Below are 14560 nucleotides of genomic sequence, written 5' to 3'. Positions count from 1 at the left end.
TTCTGGTGGGGAATCTTTGGATTTGTGGAACTCATCTGGTCTCTCATTTCCTTTGCAGTTATTCTGTCATTGAAATCATATCAGACTACAACTTTTATGTGCATATAATTTTTAGGTTAACACCTTTGATATTCCACTTTATATTGTTTTAATGTGCTTTAACATGTTCAAGCAGTGTCTAAGAAACAAATGAGGAAGGATGTAGTTGAGAACAAAAGGACATTATACAGGGTATTAAATAACATGTCACATAATTCTTCAAAACGTTGTCCACTTTGCATAATTGATGGATATATTGAGAATAATTTTAAACTTCAACGCTGGGTGAAATCAACAATTATTGGATTAATTTTTCAATGCACCCCCCCCCCCCATCACTGTTTTGGTGTTCTATTCTCATACGCCAGCTGCTGCCAATCATTTTAATTCCTCTTACCCTTCCTACGCATACTTTTCCAGTGCTCTTACAGAAATGTTAAAATAGCTTTATGTGTTAGTTGTCCGAATATTACGTTTGAAATAATCCATGGTGATTTTTGTGGGGGGGGGGGGGAAACTAAAGCTGCCAGGATTGTAATAGTTTCAAACTATAGTGAGTTGCTTTAGCTCTGATTAAACCAACAATGAAATGAGTGCCATTTTAAAAGAAGGTTTCATTGGGCACTCGAGCTTCTATTGAGATGCAGGAAGCATATCTTCTTAACCAACGAGGTGTTAGGATTATTTTAGATTAGAATTAGTTTGCTCATGAACCAAGTAATAACCACGGCAGTTAATAAAACAAAGGTGGCTCAATAAATATTTGAAATGATTTTTCATTCCTTCTCTGTGCCCCATAGGAGTAAAATTGAGGGCCATAGAAAGGTTAGACTGCAGGAATTTTTCCCCTTGTCTGAGGCAGATAAAACTCGACAGATGTAGAATAAGGGGTAGAAGAATTAGTGGAGATCTGAGAGGGTGCTTTTTCACCTGAAGCAAGGTGAATGACCGGAATACACCACTGAGAGATTGGTGGAAGCAGCATTTCAGAAGTGTCTAGACAAGCATTTGAATTGCTGAGGCATAACAGGCAATGGACCAAGTGCTGGGGGATGGGATTCATTTGGAGGTGTGCCCAGTCAGTCTAGATATGGTGGGCCAAGTGGATTGTTTCCATGCTGTTACATGGACTTGTGCGATTCCAGCCAAATAATCTGGTCTTTGCTTTCCTGGAACCTTATCTGCGTTTAATTTTCTGCCATTGGTTCTGATACTCTGCATTTAATTCTTGCACTAAAATAATTGTTGGAAAAAACAAAAATTTTTGCTATTCACTTGTTACCATGGCGAAAACCAGGTTGAGCTTTCTGTTTGAAGGAACTTTTGCAGATTCAGAATTTATTGTCATAAACATCATGAAATTCATTGTTTTGCGGGAGCATCACAGGGCAAACATTTATATATAAACCATCGTACAAAATAAATAAAAATAGTGCAAGAAAAAGACAAAGTGGGCTGTGTTTGTGGTTCATTGTTCAATCAGGAAACTGATGGCAAAGGGGAAGAACCTGTCCTTGTGCCTCTGACTGCTTGTCTTTGGGCCTGTTTCCTGATGGTAGCAGAGTGAAGAGCGCAATCCTATTAGAGAAAAAAGCTGGTTTGATCCAGTACCTATGGGGGAAAAAATGGCAATATACAATATTTATCATTAGAACATGTTACGTGGCTTATAGAAACTTGTTTACCTCCATTAATTTCCCTTGTCCTTCTTGTGGGTACATGGGTGTAGGAGGCTAAGCTTTCTTGTGTTACTTCCATATTCTGTAGATAGCCATTGTAGAATGTCATTGGATAAAAATCACTCAGATATTGAAATTGTAAAACTTTTCTTAAAGGTAATGATATAAAATGGAGGGAAACGAATGAAGGATTGAGTGTCAATAAACTGTTTAAGTGGTCAATATTTACTGGAGTTGGATCTCTCTCTATCCAGGCAAAAACCTTATGTCACTATATTTTCATGAGTCTTTGTGGTTTCATGAAATGAGCCACTTGGTGCATTGTACCCAGAGTCTGACTTGCTTTGGGTAGACAGTGCTTATTGAGAGCACTACATTGTTGAGTAATACTAGCCACAAGGATTTTAACATTGGGGAATTTGACAACGGTGTTGCCATTGAATTTCAAGAGGTGTTGGGTAGGATTCCTCTTGTGGGAATTGCTTTGGTCTGATATTTGTCTGAGTCATTGATTACTTGTGATCTGCCACCCCCTGCTATGACCTTGACAAGCTTCTTGCTTGTGCAGAATTATAAATGGAGTTGAACATTGTTTAATCATTAGCCAGTAGCCCTACTTTTGAGTTTCTGCTGAAGGAACGGTCGTTGGTAAAGCTACTAAATTCTTTGGACAGGTACTTTCTCTCCAAAACTGCTTTGCTGACGATGCAGGTTGGGTGTTAGGCCTTCAGCAATAACTACTATTTTCTTTTGCATGATGGAAACATGTAAATAGAGGAAACAGGAGTAAGTGAGCTTATTGCTTATTGAGCCTTCTCCATTATTCAATAAGATCAAAGGTGATCTGGATCTGAAATCAGATCCACTTACCCGCCTGCTCCTCCTAACTCTTGATTCCCACATGTTCAAAAATCTATTTGTGTGTTTAATGAGACAACCTTCAATGCATCATTGGGTAGAGAATTCTGTAGATTCATTATACCTCAGGATAAGCAGTTCTTCCTCTTCTGTCTTAAATCTACTCCCTTGAAGCTTAGGGGTCTGTTCCACAGTTCTATCTCACCTGCCAGTACAAACAGCCTCCCTGCTTCTATCTGATCTATTCCATTTATAATTTCTTAATGAGATTCCCCCTCATTCTTGAAAACTTCAGTGAATATAGTGCCAGTCGATTCAATCTCTCCTCATAAACTAACCCCCTCTTTCTGGAATCAACCTGGTGAACCTCCTCTGCATTATGCTCAACGTCCAGATGCAGCAGGGGAGGGAACATCAGGAATTCAGCAACCTCAATGGGAAGGAAACTTGGAAGGAGAAAGATCAAAACTATCTGATACTAGCATTTAATTGGGAGTTTATGAAATTAATTTGGATCAGTTGGATAAATGATGAAAAATGAAGATATTTGTTTGGGAGGGGTGGGAGAAACATGGTCTGTTTCTTTAATCAAGCATGGCTTGGTGTGGCGGGGCTCACAGCCTGGATGATTGGGGAAAGTAGTTTTAACCATCCTTTGGTCATAATTTATATGGGGTTATTTTCTTTTTCTTTCTCGTTTTTTTTCTTAATTTTATAGGACAGATATTAATAAGTTGTTCTCTTGTATGTGAGTTGCCAACAATTTTATAAAAAGATTGCTGATAGGGATGAGGTTCAGAACTTAAGGTGGAAAGAAATGTTGATATTTTGATATTATGGATAATACAGTTAATTTTAAAAATTTTAATATAAATGGGCTTAATAACCCAATTAAAAGGGAAAACACTGTCATATATGAAGAAAATGAAAGTAGATATAACTTTTCTTCAAGAAACACATTTAGTAGATAATGAGCATCAAAAATTGAAAAGAGATTGGGTGGGACAAGTTGTATTCTCTTCATTTAATTCGAAAGCCAGAGGAGTAGCTATATTAATAAGAAAAACCTTTCTGGTAAAAATGCAGGATGTAGTAGTAGATCCTACAGGAGGATATGATACATTGTTACATTTATTCAGAATTATGGACACTTAGGAATATATATGCTCCAATATATATGAACAGTTTATTCAAGATACTTTTTTACATCTTGCTACAGCACATGATAAAATATTGATAGTGGGAGACTTTAACTGCTGTTTGGATCCAGTTTTAGATAAATCTGGTTGATCAATAATGAGATCTAATTCAGTAAAAAGATTAATTAGTTTAATGCAAGATTTAAATTTAAAAGATATGTGGAAAAGGGTACATCCAAAAGAAAGAGACTATTCCTTTTATTCTTACAGACATGATATTTATTTCAGAATAGATTTGTTTTGGCACTCAGCTCAATTGCAAGGTAGAATGGTACCGGTGATGTTGAAATGATCAGTCCTTACTTGGTGTTTAGCTGTTATGCTTTCCATCAAATATACACTTTTTAATCTTTCCCTCCACAGTTGGTGATTTTACATTTCTCCATATAACTGAAATCATCTTATTTGCAATCAACAGCAACACCCCAAGTAAACATAACTGGTTTTTGGTATCTATATCCTCTGGAGTCACTCCCAATATAAAATATACTGGCTCCAAAGGTAGGCCTACCCCTATGATTTTCTTCATTTTCACCTCAATATCTCTCCAATATTAATATAATTTGGGACAGTCCTAAAATAAATGGGTATCTTTCTGCATTCTTTCCAGCACTACTGAGGTGCTACTCGCCAACACCTGAGGAGTCTTAAATACTTTCATTTTAATTTTCCATTCAAACTCCCTCTAGGTAGGGCTACTTGTTAATTTGCAACCATTGAGGCATGTCTTTTCCCACATTTCACTTGTAATACAAATATTCATTTCTTAATCCCATAATGTCTCCTATTACATTATCTTGAAGCTATCTATAAGTGAGATGACAGGTTCTTCTTTATCACTCCTTCCATAGTCGGCATGAAAAACTTTTCTAGCATAAATGGTTTTTTACATATCTGCTCCCAATCTGCATATGTCTGTAAGTAGTGCTGCACTTAAACAATAATCCATCCCTGACAAACCAAATTCTTTCTGAAGATGTTCATTTGATTTCAAAGTTTCCCCACAAAAAAGCTGATCCAGAATAGTTGGCCTTTGATCTGCATTTTCTAAAGCCATTCTCTACATTTGCAGATAGGAATTCTAGGATAGCTACTATTTTTAATGCTCTGGATATAGAGTTAAAAAAGGTTTAGTTGTTTTCTAATAGCCAACCAAGTTTTCATTGTGAATTTAATCCACTCATTATCTATTTGCTCATCTTAGGATTGAGAGCCATTCCAGACAAATACTGGGGCATGAATTTTTTTCTATATGCACCAATCCTATTTCTATATAATTTGTTATCCATGTTATCAGGGTCCTCAGCTGTGCTGCCCAGTAGCAATATTTCATGTTGGGCAAATTAAGGATCCATTTTTATTTTGACAATTACAAAGTCGTAAGTCTAACTCCAGGTTTTTTATTTTGCCGTATGAATCTTGATCAATTTGTCAAGAGCTTTAAGTGCCATCATAGAAACTCCTATCGGGAAAGATTGGAATACAAAAACAGTCTAGGAAAAATATTCATTCGGGCAGTTTCAATTCTACCAATTAATGTAAGGGGGGGGGGGAGAATTTCCCATCTGAGCCTATCTGCCTTTATCTCCTTCAGTAACTTTCCATAATTGTCTTCATACAGTTTTAAGATGGAGGGAGTGACAGTAGTGTGTAGGTATCTGAAGCCCTCTCTAGACCAATGAAACCTGACCTGGTTATCTAATAGTGATTGCCACGTATCTGACAGCATCATTGCTTCTGATTTTGAGTCATTAATTTTACAACCAGTTACTACTTCATATTCTTGTAAAACTTGCATCATGCGAGGCACTGAAGAAATAGGGCCAGTCACATACAGCATAACATCATCCACAAATAGGGATATCTTGTTTCCCACCCTTCTATTGTCTTTTATACCCTTTATATAACCTTCTTGCCTAATAATTTTGATATATGCTTAGAGCTACTTGTTGAAGACTCCACGTTTTAACATGAAAAAAATGAGAGCAGCATCCATTCACCTTCACTCTTGACCTTGTGTGAATATAATACTTTGACCCATTTTATAAATTTCAGGTGAAACCCCATCTTATCTCATATATGGTTGAGCTAGACCCAGTCTACTCTATGCTTTTAGCTCATCTAAACTAAGTATCATAGATGTCTGATATTTCTTTTTTGCTCGTGACATAATGTTAAGAACACGTCTGATGTTATTGGCTCTCTATCTACCGGGTATATATCCTGTTTGATTAGGGTATATCAACTGTGTTATAACCTTTTGAAATTTCTTTCTTAATATTGCACTAAGTATCTTTTCATCATTACATAAAAGACTTATTGCCTTTAACCTTCGCTTTTAGTTGGGTCTTTCCCATCCTTATGAATAATGGAGATTATAGCCTCTGCCCACGATTTAGTAGGATTTCTTTCCGATAGGACATAATTATAAACCTTAGCTAGAATCGGCGAGAGCGCCTCCCTATAACACTTGTAGAATTCTCCCAGAATCCCATTGGTCCCCAGGGACTTACTATTCATTAGTTTATTAATAACATCCTTTATTTCCTGTTCTTCTATACATGCTGTCATTTTTACTGCTTCTTGGGAAAAGGAGGGTAGATTTAATATGGTTGGATGCCCAAAAGCACTAACTACAATAAATCACAGCAATTGCCAATTGACACAGTATCTGTGTCATGCAAAAGGCAGTTTCAATTATACTTAACATGACCAAACACTGTAAATTTGTTATGGAATCACATTATTCATTCTGAATTTTATTTCACTCTGATAATTGAAAAACAGTTTCAATTATATTCAACATGACCAAACAGTGTAACCTTGATATGGAATTGCATTATATAACATTCACTTTGTGCATTGTCCAAAAAAAATGGACTTGTACTTTAATGTTATGTGCACCATCTCATTCCTGTGTATCGTACCTGCCTGACGCCATTGACTTTGAGTTTAATTCCAAATCAACAATTCCCCGAGGCTCCCACCACTATCATTTCCAGGTTTTGATTAAACGATGATTCTCAATTTTCCATCACTGCAGCTTTCTGAATGGTACCCTATGAACCCCATCTCATTCAGGGTTGTGCCTGTGGTTATAGTGATTTTGTTTTATCTCTTCCTCTTGATTTGCTGTAAAGAATTCTGAAGAAATTCTGCCTTGCTTTGCTGCTCAATGGCCATTTTATAACTTAACTACATGGAGACTGGAGCAGTAGATGTAATGGGACTTTATTCACCTCAAACAGCTGAGGGGTGGAGTCCAGGTGACAGACCTGGTGCTTGACCTACTGAGTTCATCCAGCAGGTTGTTTTTGTGCTTCATTTTGTGCATCTGCAGTCTCCTGCTGTGTCTCTAATGCCATCAATGGAATTTGATTCTTTTTTATACTCCTTTTAAGATCAACAATAACAACTGGTTATTTAAGACAAATTGAATACTTATAATTGCATTGCTTACTTCAATATTTTGGCAGTTAAGGAACGGTCCAATGTAATTCTGTCGAATTGCTTCATACCCAAAATTTACCTCAATATTTTGGTTTGTAGATTACTTCCAATATTTTGACTGTGGACAAATTCCATATTTACAGTTCTGATTATTCAAACACCTTCGGACAAAGGAGTTTATATGGATGGTCCAAAAGCTTCAGAGGACAAAAACACTGATATCCAAAATATCTTCTTCTTACCACAATATTGAGAAGACTGACTCTTTGGGTACAGATACATCCAGAGTATTGATTGACCATGATCATGTGTTAAGTGGCAAAAGAGCCATTCTGGAGCCCTATCTCAGCTCAAGGTATCTGATACCTGATTTGATGTCGTGCAATTAACTTAGCTCTATTGTCTGTATGCTGTCTAATATATTTGAGAATGTCACTTTCCAGATCATATCACTTCAATAGCCTTCTTTGAGGCGGTAGCCTGCCCTTTTTCACAGTGTAACGTTTGTTTATGTGGCAGTCACTGCAAGTTCAAGACCAATTACTGCTGGTAAGTTACGCTTTAAAGCAGCATTTGTATTAATGACTGCTACACTATAACCCCTGATTATAGCTGCTTCTTCCAAATAGCTTTTCTTGAAATGTGCTCCCTGGAACTAGATTTATTTCCAAGATAACCGCTTATTTTACTAAACTTAAGAGATTTGTGTGGATTATATTGAGATTATATTGTGGATTTTATGAGCTCATGCTCATAAGACAAGGACCGCATCAGGAATGTGCCCTTGTTTAGCTCCCATTTCTCAGTATGTCCTTGAAGAGATCACATTTCCACATGGTTTTCAAACATCTGGCCAATTGTCATCCTCCTCCTGTCCTCTTTCTCTAAAGCCAAATGTACCATTTGCATTCCTGATTACTTGCTATAACAGCATTGTAACTGCATTTTCTGAAAAAGGCCATTCAAATCCTTTGAACAGCAAGATTTAATAGATTCAAGCCAAGTCAAAATACTCAATGAGAAATTTAATTGATTCACTTTTTTTTCCAGTGTTCTGCAATTGAAAAGTGATTTTTTATTTCTCCCAGACAGAAACACAGCAATGAGCATTTTGGGGTTATCTTGTGTCCTTATGGAAACCTATAAGGCCATTGTATATCATCAATGATCCTTATGTCTTCTATGCCTGAGACATAAAGGATGATATCATTCCCTGCACATTGATGCTTTTGGAACATTGCAGATGAACTTGAATAGCATTGTTCAGAGAGTCTGCTGTCGCTCAGGCTTTGTATCTGTATCACTATTAGTCTGAGTGATTTTTCTCAACCTAATAATTCCATAATAAATACACTTTGCATCAAGTTAGCAATTTGCCAGCGAACCTGTGCACTGTATCAACAAGGAATTTGCTTATTATTTAACCATACAGGTGAATGGATCATATCAGTAAACATCACTCATTTCAGTCTGCAGAGATAGGAAATCATTTTTGCATGAGCAGTCATCATGCAATTATAATCTATTTGGGTTGAAGTTAAAAATAGCAAGTGAAGTAAACATTGGTGGGAACCACCAAATAGTCATTATAATGTAAGGCCTGGCATAAATCAGGAAATTAGAAGCACATGTCCTGGGTTAATGCAGTATTCAAGTAGGACTTCAACTTAGAAATGAATAAATCAAAATTATTGTAATATGGAGGAAGGTTAATTCACTGAATGTATATGAAATACTTCTCAAAGGTCTTTTTTTATTGTCACATAATAATGCATAAAAAATGTAGAATGCATAATATACTTCAACCTTTGTCTGCTGTAAGGCTAACAGAATTGGCATAAGCATTGCCCAGTGCCCCTAACAATGGGGGAAAGAGAAGCAAGAGAGTTCCTTCAGAGAGACTGAGTGCTCTAGATCAATGTATTAATAAACCAACTAAAGAAGAATGTAATAATTATGTTTATATGTGCAGTGAGAAAGAATTGACCATCTTGTTGTCACAGTGCTTTTTGGAAAGAGTGATAGGTTGTTGATTTGTAGGACTAGATGTTACAATCCTTGATATTTCAGTATTGTATACATTGATCCTCTCTTATAGAGGTGGCAGAGTTCCTCAATTACGATGATGGAGGATGACCACTAGGGGATGTTATCAAGTGTGGGACACATCTTCAATTGTATTCCCTGGCGCCATTGGATGTTTTGGCCTTTTAAGCACAGACACCATCTGTGAGGCAGGCCCACCATAATCTAATCAGACCTGAGTGTGTGTCCCATATCTCTTTCTCTTAGTGGTCATTTTGGAGCCCAGATAGGATCCCACATTTTTCAGCCAGAACCAGCGACTGCTTTTTTCGGCTGAGTCAGAGAGTGATTTGATTGTCTTTCAGAGGGCCTTCCCTGTGATTGCTGCTTCCCTCTGAAGCTTGGTCACGGAGTTGAAAACAAATGATAAGTGTGAGATGTTGCATTTTAGAAGGATATAAACCATAAATGGTAGGGCATTGAGGAGTGCAGTAGAACAGAGGGATACATGTACATAATTCCCTGAAAGTGGCGTCACAGCTGAATAGGGTTGTAAAGTGAACTTTTGGCATATTAGTCTTCATAAATCAAAGTATTGAATACAGGAGTTGGGATGTGATGGTAAAGTTATATAAGGCATTGGTGAGGCTAAATTTGGAGTATTGTGTGCAGTTTTGGTCATCTAGCTACAGGAAAGATATCAATAAAATAAAGAGTGCAGAGAAGACTTCAGGAATTGAGTTACAGCGAAATGTTAAACAGGTTAAGACTTTATTCCCTGGAGCGTAGAGGGGAGATTTGATAAAGGTATCTAAAATTATAAGGGGGATTAGACAGAGTAAATGTGGGTAGGCTTTTTCTACTGAGGGTAGAGGAGATACAAATCAGATGACCTGGATTAAGGGGGAAAGGGGGAACATGAGGGGGAAACTTCTTCACACAGAGTGGTGGGAGTGAGGATCAAGCTGCCAGCTGAAATGCTGAATGTAGGCTTAATTTTAACATTTAAGAAGAATTTGGACAGGTACATTGGATGGGAGAGGTATAGAAAGCTATGGACTGGATGCAGGTGTTTGGCAAAAAAAAACTTTTTGTCACAGACTAGAAGGGCCAAATGGACCCTGTGCTGTACTTTTCTATGATTCTAACCGTCTTCAACCAAGCATACCCTCACTTTCCAGCTTCGGTCTTCAGCTTCTGCTGCAAGATTAGAGTAATGTAATGTCTTCCTGTCATGCATTGTAATTTCATGCGAGTTTGAAAATTATTGGTTCAATGAAAATTTATTATGTTCCATTTACACTATCAAAAGCAATAAATTTATTGAAATTTGTCACAAAGTGTGACAATTTAATTTCAAACAAAATTAAAATACAGATAAGATACTCAAGTGTAAAGCAACTCTCTCTATATTCAATGTTTTCTTTCTTTATAGGCTGTAATACCTATACACAAAATACAACAATTTAATGAAATTAATTTGTGATCTGAAAATGAACAGCAATTTATTTTAACCAGACATTAGTATAACATTATCCGAAAAGGTGTGATTTAATTTATAGTTATATTATGGATTTTAAATTCTTCCGCAATCAATATTACAACTAATCAAATTTGCTTTAAAAGAGAAATATTTTCAAAATAATTGGAGTTTTTAACCTTATTATTGGAAACAAATCTATGGAATTAATCAAGGGGAAAATTAAGAACAGCTTAAGTTAGGAATATTATCATAACATCACAATCTACAATTAAACATAGAATTTTCTTTCTAATTTGCATTGTGGAATAAAAATCTGCAATTTTGCATTTATTTGCCATTGAGGTGGCAAGCAGTAGGCATTTTTTTGAATTATAATTCATGAATTGTAGCGATCTTGGGAACAGCATTGTCAATTAATTTTCATTTGATTTCAGAATTTATTTTTCACGTGAATTCCCTGCAGAATTTTTTCACTAACTCTACACATTGATCAAGTAAAGAAAATATCATGAATTTAACACAACAGAACCAGGTTCAGTGACTACAAACTTAGCTATTAATCATTGGACACATTTTGGTCTGGCTTCTTTATCAGGTCGTCTTAGGATCAGGAAAAGACCTTTTAGTCCCTCAGAACTGATTCGGATTGTGATTGATTTGTATCACTATGCGTTTGATCTGTGTCTCTTTTGATCTTTGTCATGTTTACCACTCAAGTGAGAATGTGTCTGGAATCTATTTGGCAGAAATTAAGGAGCTATTACTATTAGAATACGCAGAGTGAAATATAATGGGAAGAATATGAAAGAATATTTTCTGAAGAATTACAGGTGAATGTGAGAATGAAAGAGGAGTGGTAATGACAAACCAGTTATACTGAGTGATTGGGATAGTATTAATGCAAATCATAAAATGGTGCAGAAAGTCCCAAACTGAACATGAGAACTTCCTTTTCAATGTCTGTAAAGCCCAAATGTCAAAATCTTTCTTGTGCTGAATTGAGAATGAAATGAGGCATGTTTCAGTGGGAATGCATTTAAGAATCGATTATCATAATATCAATTTTTAAAATATAATACTGAAAATAATGTAATAATAATTGGAGAAATCTCAATATGATTGAGTTGAAGATGGATCTGGCTGAGGTGCAATGGAGCTGGATATTGATTAAGAAAGCAAAGTCAAATTTATTATCATCTGATCGCACAAGTACAACCCGACGAAACAGAGTTCTCGGTGCAAAACATGCAGGCACACAAGCAGACATAACACGCATATAGACAAACATCACACATGCAGGACAAGTATTCATATATACAAATAAATAGATAGTTTCATAAATATGAAAGTCTTGGATGGTTAGTGTGATCAGTTCCTTTGGTTGTTCAGCATTCTCACTGCCAGTGGGATGAAGCTGTTTCTCAGCCTGGTGGTGCTGGCTCTGACACTCCTGTATCTCAGAATCAGAATTTATTGTCATGAACATGCCAAGAAATGCATTGTTTTTTGGCAGCATCACAGTGAAAATGTTTATATAAACCACCTTACAAAATAAATAAAAATAGTGCAAGAAAAAGTCAAAGTAAAGTAGTGTTTGTGGTTCATTGTTCATTCAGGAATCTGATGGCAAAGGGGAAGAAGTTGTCTTGGTGTCCTTCAGGTTCCTGTGCCTTTTTCCCAATAGCAGCAGAGTGAAGGGGGCATGGCCTGGGTAGTGGGGGCCCTTGAGGATAGTGGCTGCTTTCTTGACACCACCTCTTGCAGAATTCCTTGATGGAGTGAAGACTGGTACCTGTGATGTCGCCGGCCGAATTAACAACCCTGTGGAGTTTTTCTTATTCTGAGCATTGACATTTCTGAACCAGACAGTGAAGCAACCAGCCAAAATGCTCTCCACATACCTGTAGAAGTTTTTGAGACCCTTTGGTGACCTACTGAACCTCCTCAAACTCCTCACAAAGTAAAGCCTCTGGCAAGACTTCTTTGTGATTGCATCAACATGGAGACTCCAGGACAGATCCACAGTGATGTTGACCCTCAGGAAGTTGAAGATCTTGACCCGCTCCACTGCTGACCCCTTGGTGAGGACTTGTTCATGTTCTCATGATTTCATCCTGAAGTCCACAATCATCTGCTGGGTTTTGCTAACGTTGAGCGCAAGGTTGTTGTGACACCACTCAACTCGCTGATCTGCCTTCCAGTACATTTCCTCATTGCCATCTGTGATTCTGCTGACAACCATGTGTTATTGCCAAATTTGTAGATAGCATTTGAATTGTGCTGGTGACACAGTCATGAATGTAGAGTGAGTCGAGCAGTGGGGACAAGAGCAGCTGGAAGATGCCGTGTGTGGGTTGGAAGGAGTCCTCAATGATTTTGGGCACCCTCTTCAGACAATTCCATTGATGTGAGGGAGGGCAAGTTTGACAGCCTTCCAGATCATGGCATTCTCTTTTTCAACCTGCCCATTCCTCCGGAGGTTGTAACTGGTAATCCTGCTGGACGTGATGCCCCTGACCAGCAGGCACTGACGCAGCTCGTCGTTCATGAAGGCGGAGCCGTGATCGCTATGAATATAGCCGAGATACCCAAACATGGTGAAAATAGAGTCTAGGGCCTTCATAATGGACGAGGGGGGTGTGTCTGGGCATGGGATGGCAAACGGGAAGCGGAAATACTCATCGATGACCGAGAGAAAGTAGATGTACCTGTTCGTGGGGGGGGTGGGGGAAGGTCCCTTAAAATCGACGCTGAGGCGTTCGAAGAGCCTGGATGATTTAATCAGGTGCGCTTTCACAGGGCAAAAAAATGTGGCTTGAATTCAGCACAGACCTGGCACGACCTGGTCATTTCCCTGATGTAGGGCAAATTGCGGGACTTGACAAAATTAGCCATGCGGGTGACTCCTGGATGGCAGAGCTCATTGTGTATGGTCCGCAATTGACTGGTGTGTGCAGAGGCACAGCATCCCTGGATAAGGCATCTCAAGATTTGTTAAGGGACCCTGGCCGGTAGGCGATGTCAGAATTGAAGAGAGTTCAATCCTCCACCTAGCAATTTTGTCATTCTTGATTTTTCCCCTCTTGGCGTTGCTGAACATGAATGCGACAAACCACTGGTCCATGAGGAGTGTATATCTTCTACCGGTCAGGCAGTTCCTCCAGTGCCTTACGGCTTCTACAATGGCCTCAGCCTCCTTTTCCACAGATGGATTCTGGAGCTCTTGGCCCTGAAGTGTCCATGAGAAAAAGTCAACCGGCCTTCCCGCCTGATTGAGAGCAGCGGCCAGGGCTACGTCTGAAGCATCACTTTCCAATTGGAAAGGTACATTCTCATCCACCGTATGCATGGTGGCCTTCATAATGTAACTTCGGAGGCAATTAAAAGCTGTCAGAGCTTCAGCCGAAAGGGGGAAAGTGGTGGCCTTTAAGAGGGGATGAACCTTGTCAGCGTATTGAGGGACCCACTGGGTGTAATATCAGAAAAACCCCAGGCATCTCCTCAAAACAGGTGGTGCATCCTGTCAGGGTCGGGGCCAATGACACCTTTCTCCCCCACGTAGCCAAGGATAGCCAGTCGTGGGGTTCTGAATACACTCTTGTCAGAATTGTAAGTTAGATTCAGGGCATTCGCCACATGGAGAAAGCTCTGGAGATTGGTGTCATGATCTTCCATGGTGTCACCATCTGTGGCCACATTGTCGAGGTAGGAGAAGGTAGCCTTCAACCTGTACTTGTCCACCATCCTGTCCATCTGAGCTGGAAAATGGACACCTAAAAGGGACCCTCCAGAACTTATAAAGTCGACCATTAACTTTAAATGCTGTG

The 14560-nt window shown here is 38.3% G+C and overlaps 1 protein-coding gene and 1 long non-coding RNA gene across 11 annotated transcripts in view; one reads left to right on the top strand and one right to left on the bottom strand.

The window, feature by feature from the left end:
- pex5la (peroxisomal biogenesis factor 5-like a) overlaps positions 1–14560 on the top strand; it is a 126608-nt gene that overhangs the window by 53668 nt on the left and 58380 nt on the right. For 2 of the 10 annotated variants that reach the window (XM_069896992.1, XM_069896991.1), the window contains exons 3-4: positions 7369–7580; positions 7669–7774. The exons of the other annotated variants lie outside the window; for them this stretch is intronic. In XM_069896992.1, the coding sequence (XP_069753093.1) occupies positions 7736–7774 (39 nt within the window). In that variant the 5' untranslated portion in view covers positions 7369–7580; positions 7669–7735. The remainder of the gene's footprint in view (positions 1–7368; positions 7581–7668; positions 7775–14560) is intronic. 10 annotated transcript variants of the gene reach the window in all.
- The window catches only part of LOC138742499 (uncharacterized), a 74214-nt gene that overhangs the window by 46953 nt on the left and 12701 nt on the right, over positions 1–14560 (bottom strand). The window lies entirely within an intron of this gene.

This window comes from Narcine bancroftii, chromosome 9 (assembly GCF_036971445.1).
Source record: "Narcine bancroftii isolate sNarBan1 chromosome 9, sNarBan1.hap1, whole genome shotgun sequence".
NCBI lineage: Eukaryota > Metazoa > Chordata > Chondrichthyes > Torpediniformes > Narcinidae > Narcine > Narcine bancroftii.
This window is presented reverse-complemented; position numbering and strand designations above follow the sequence as displayed.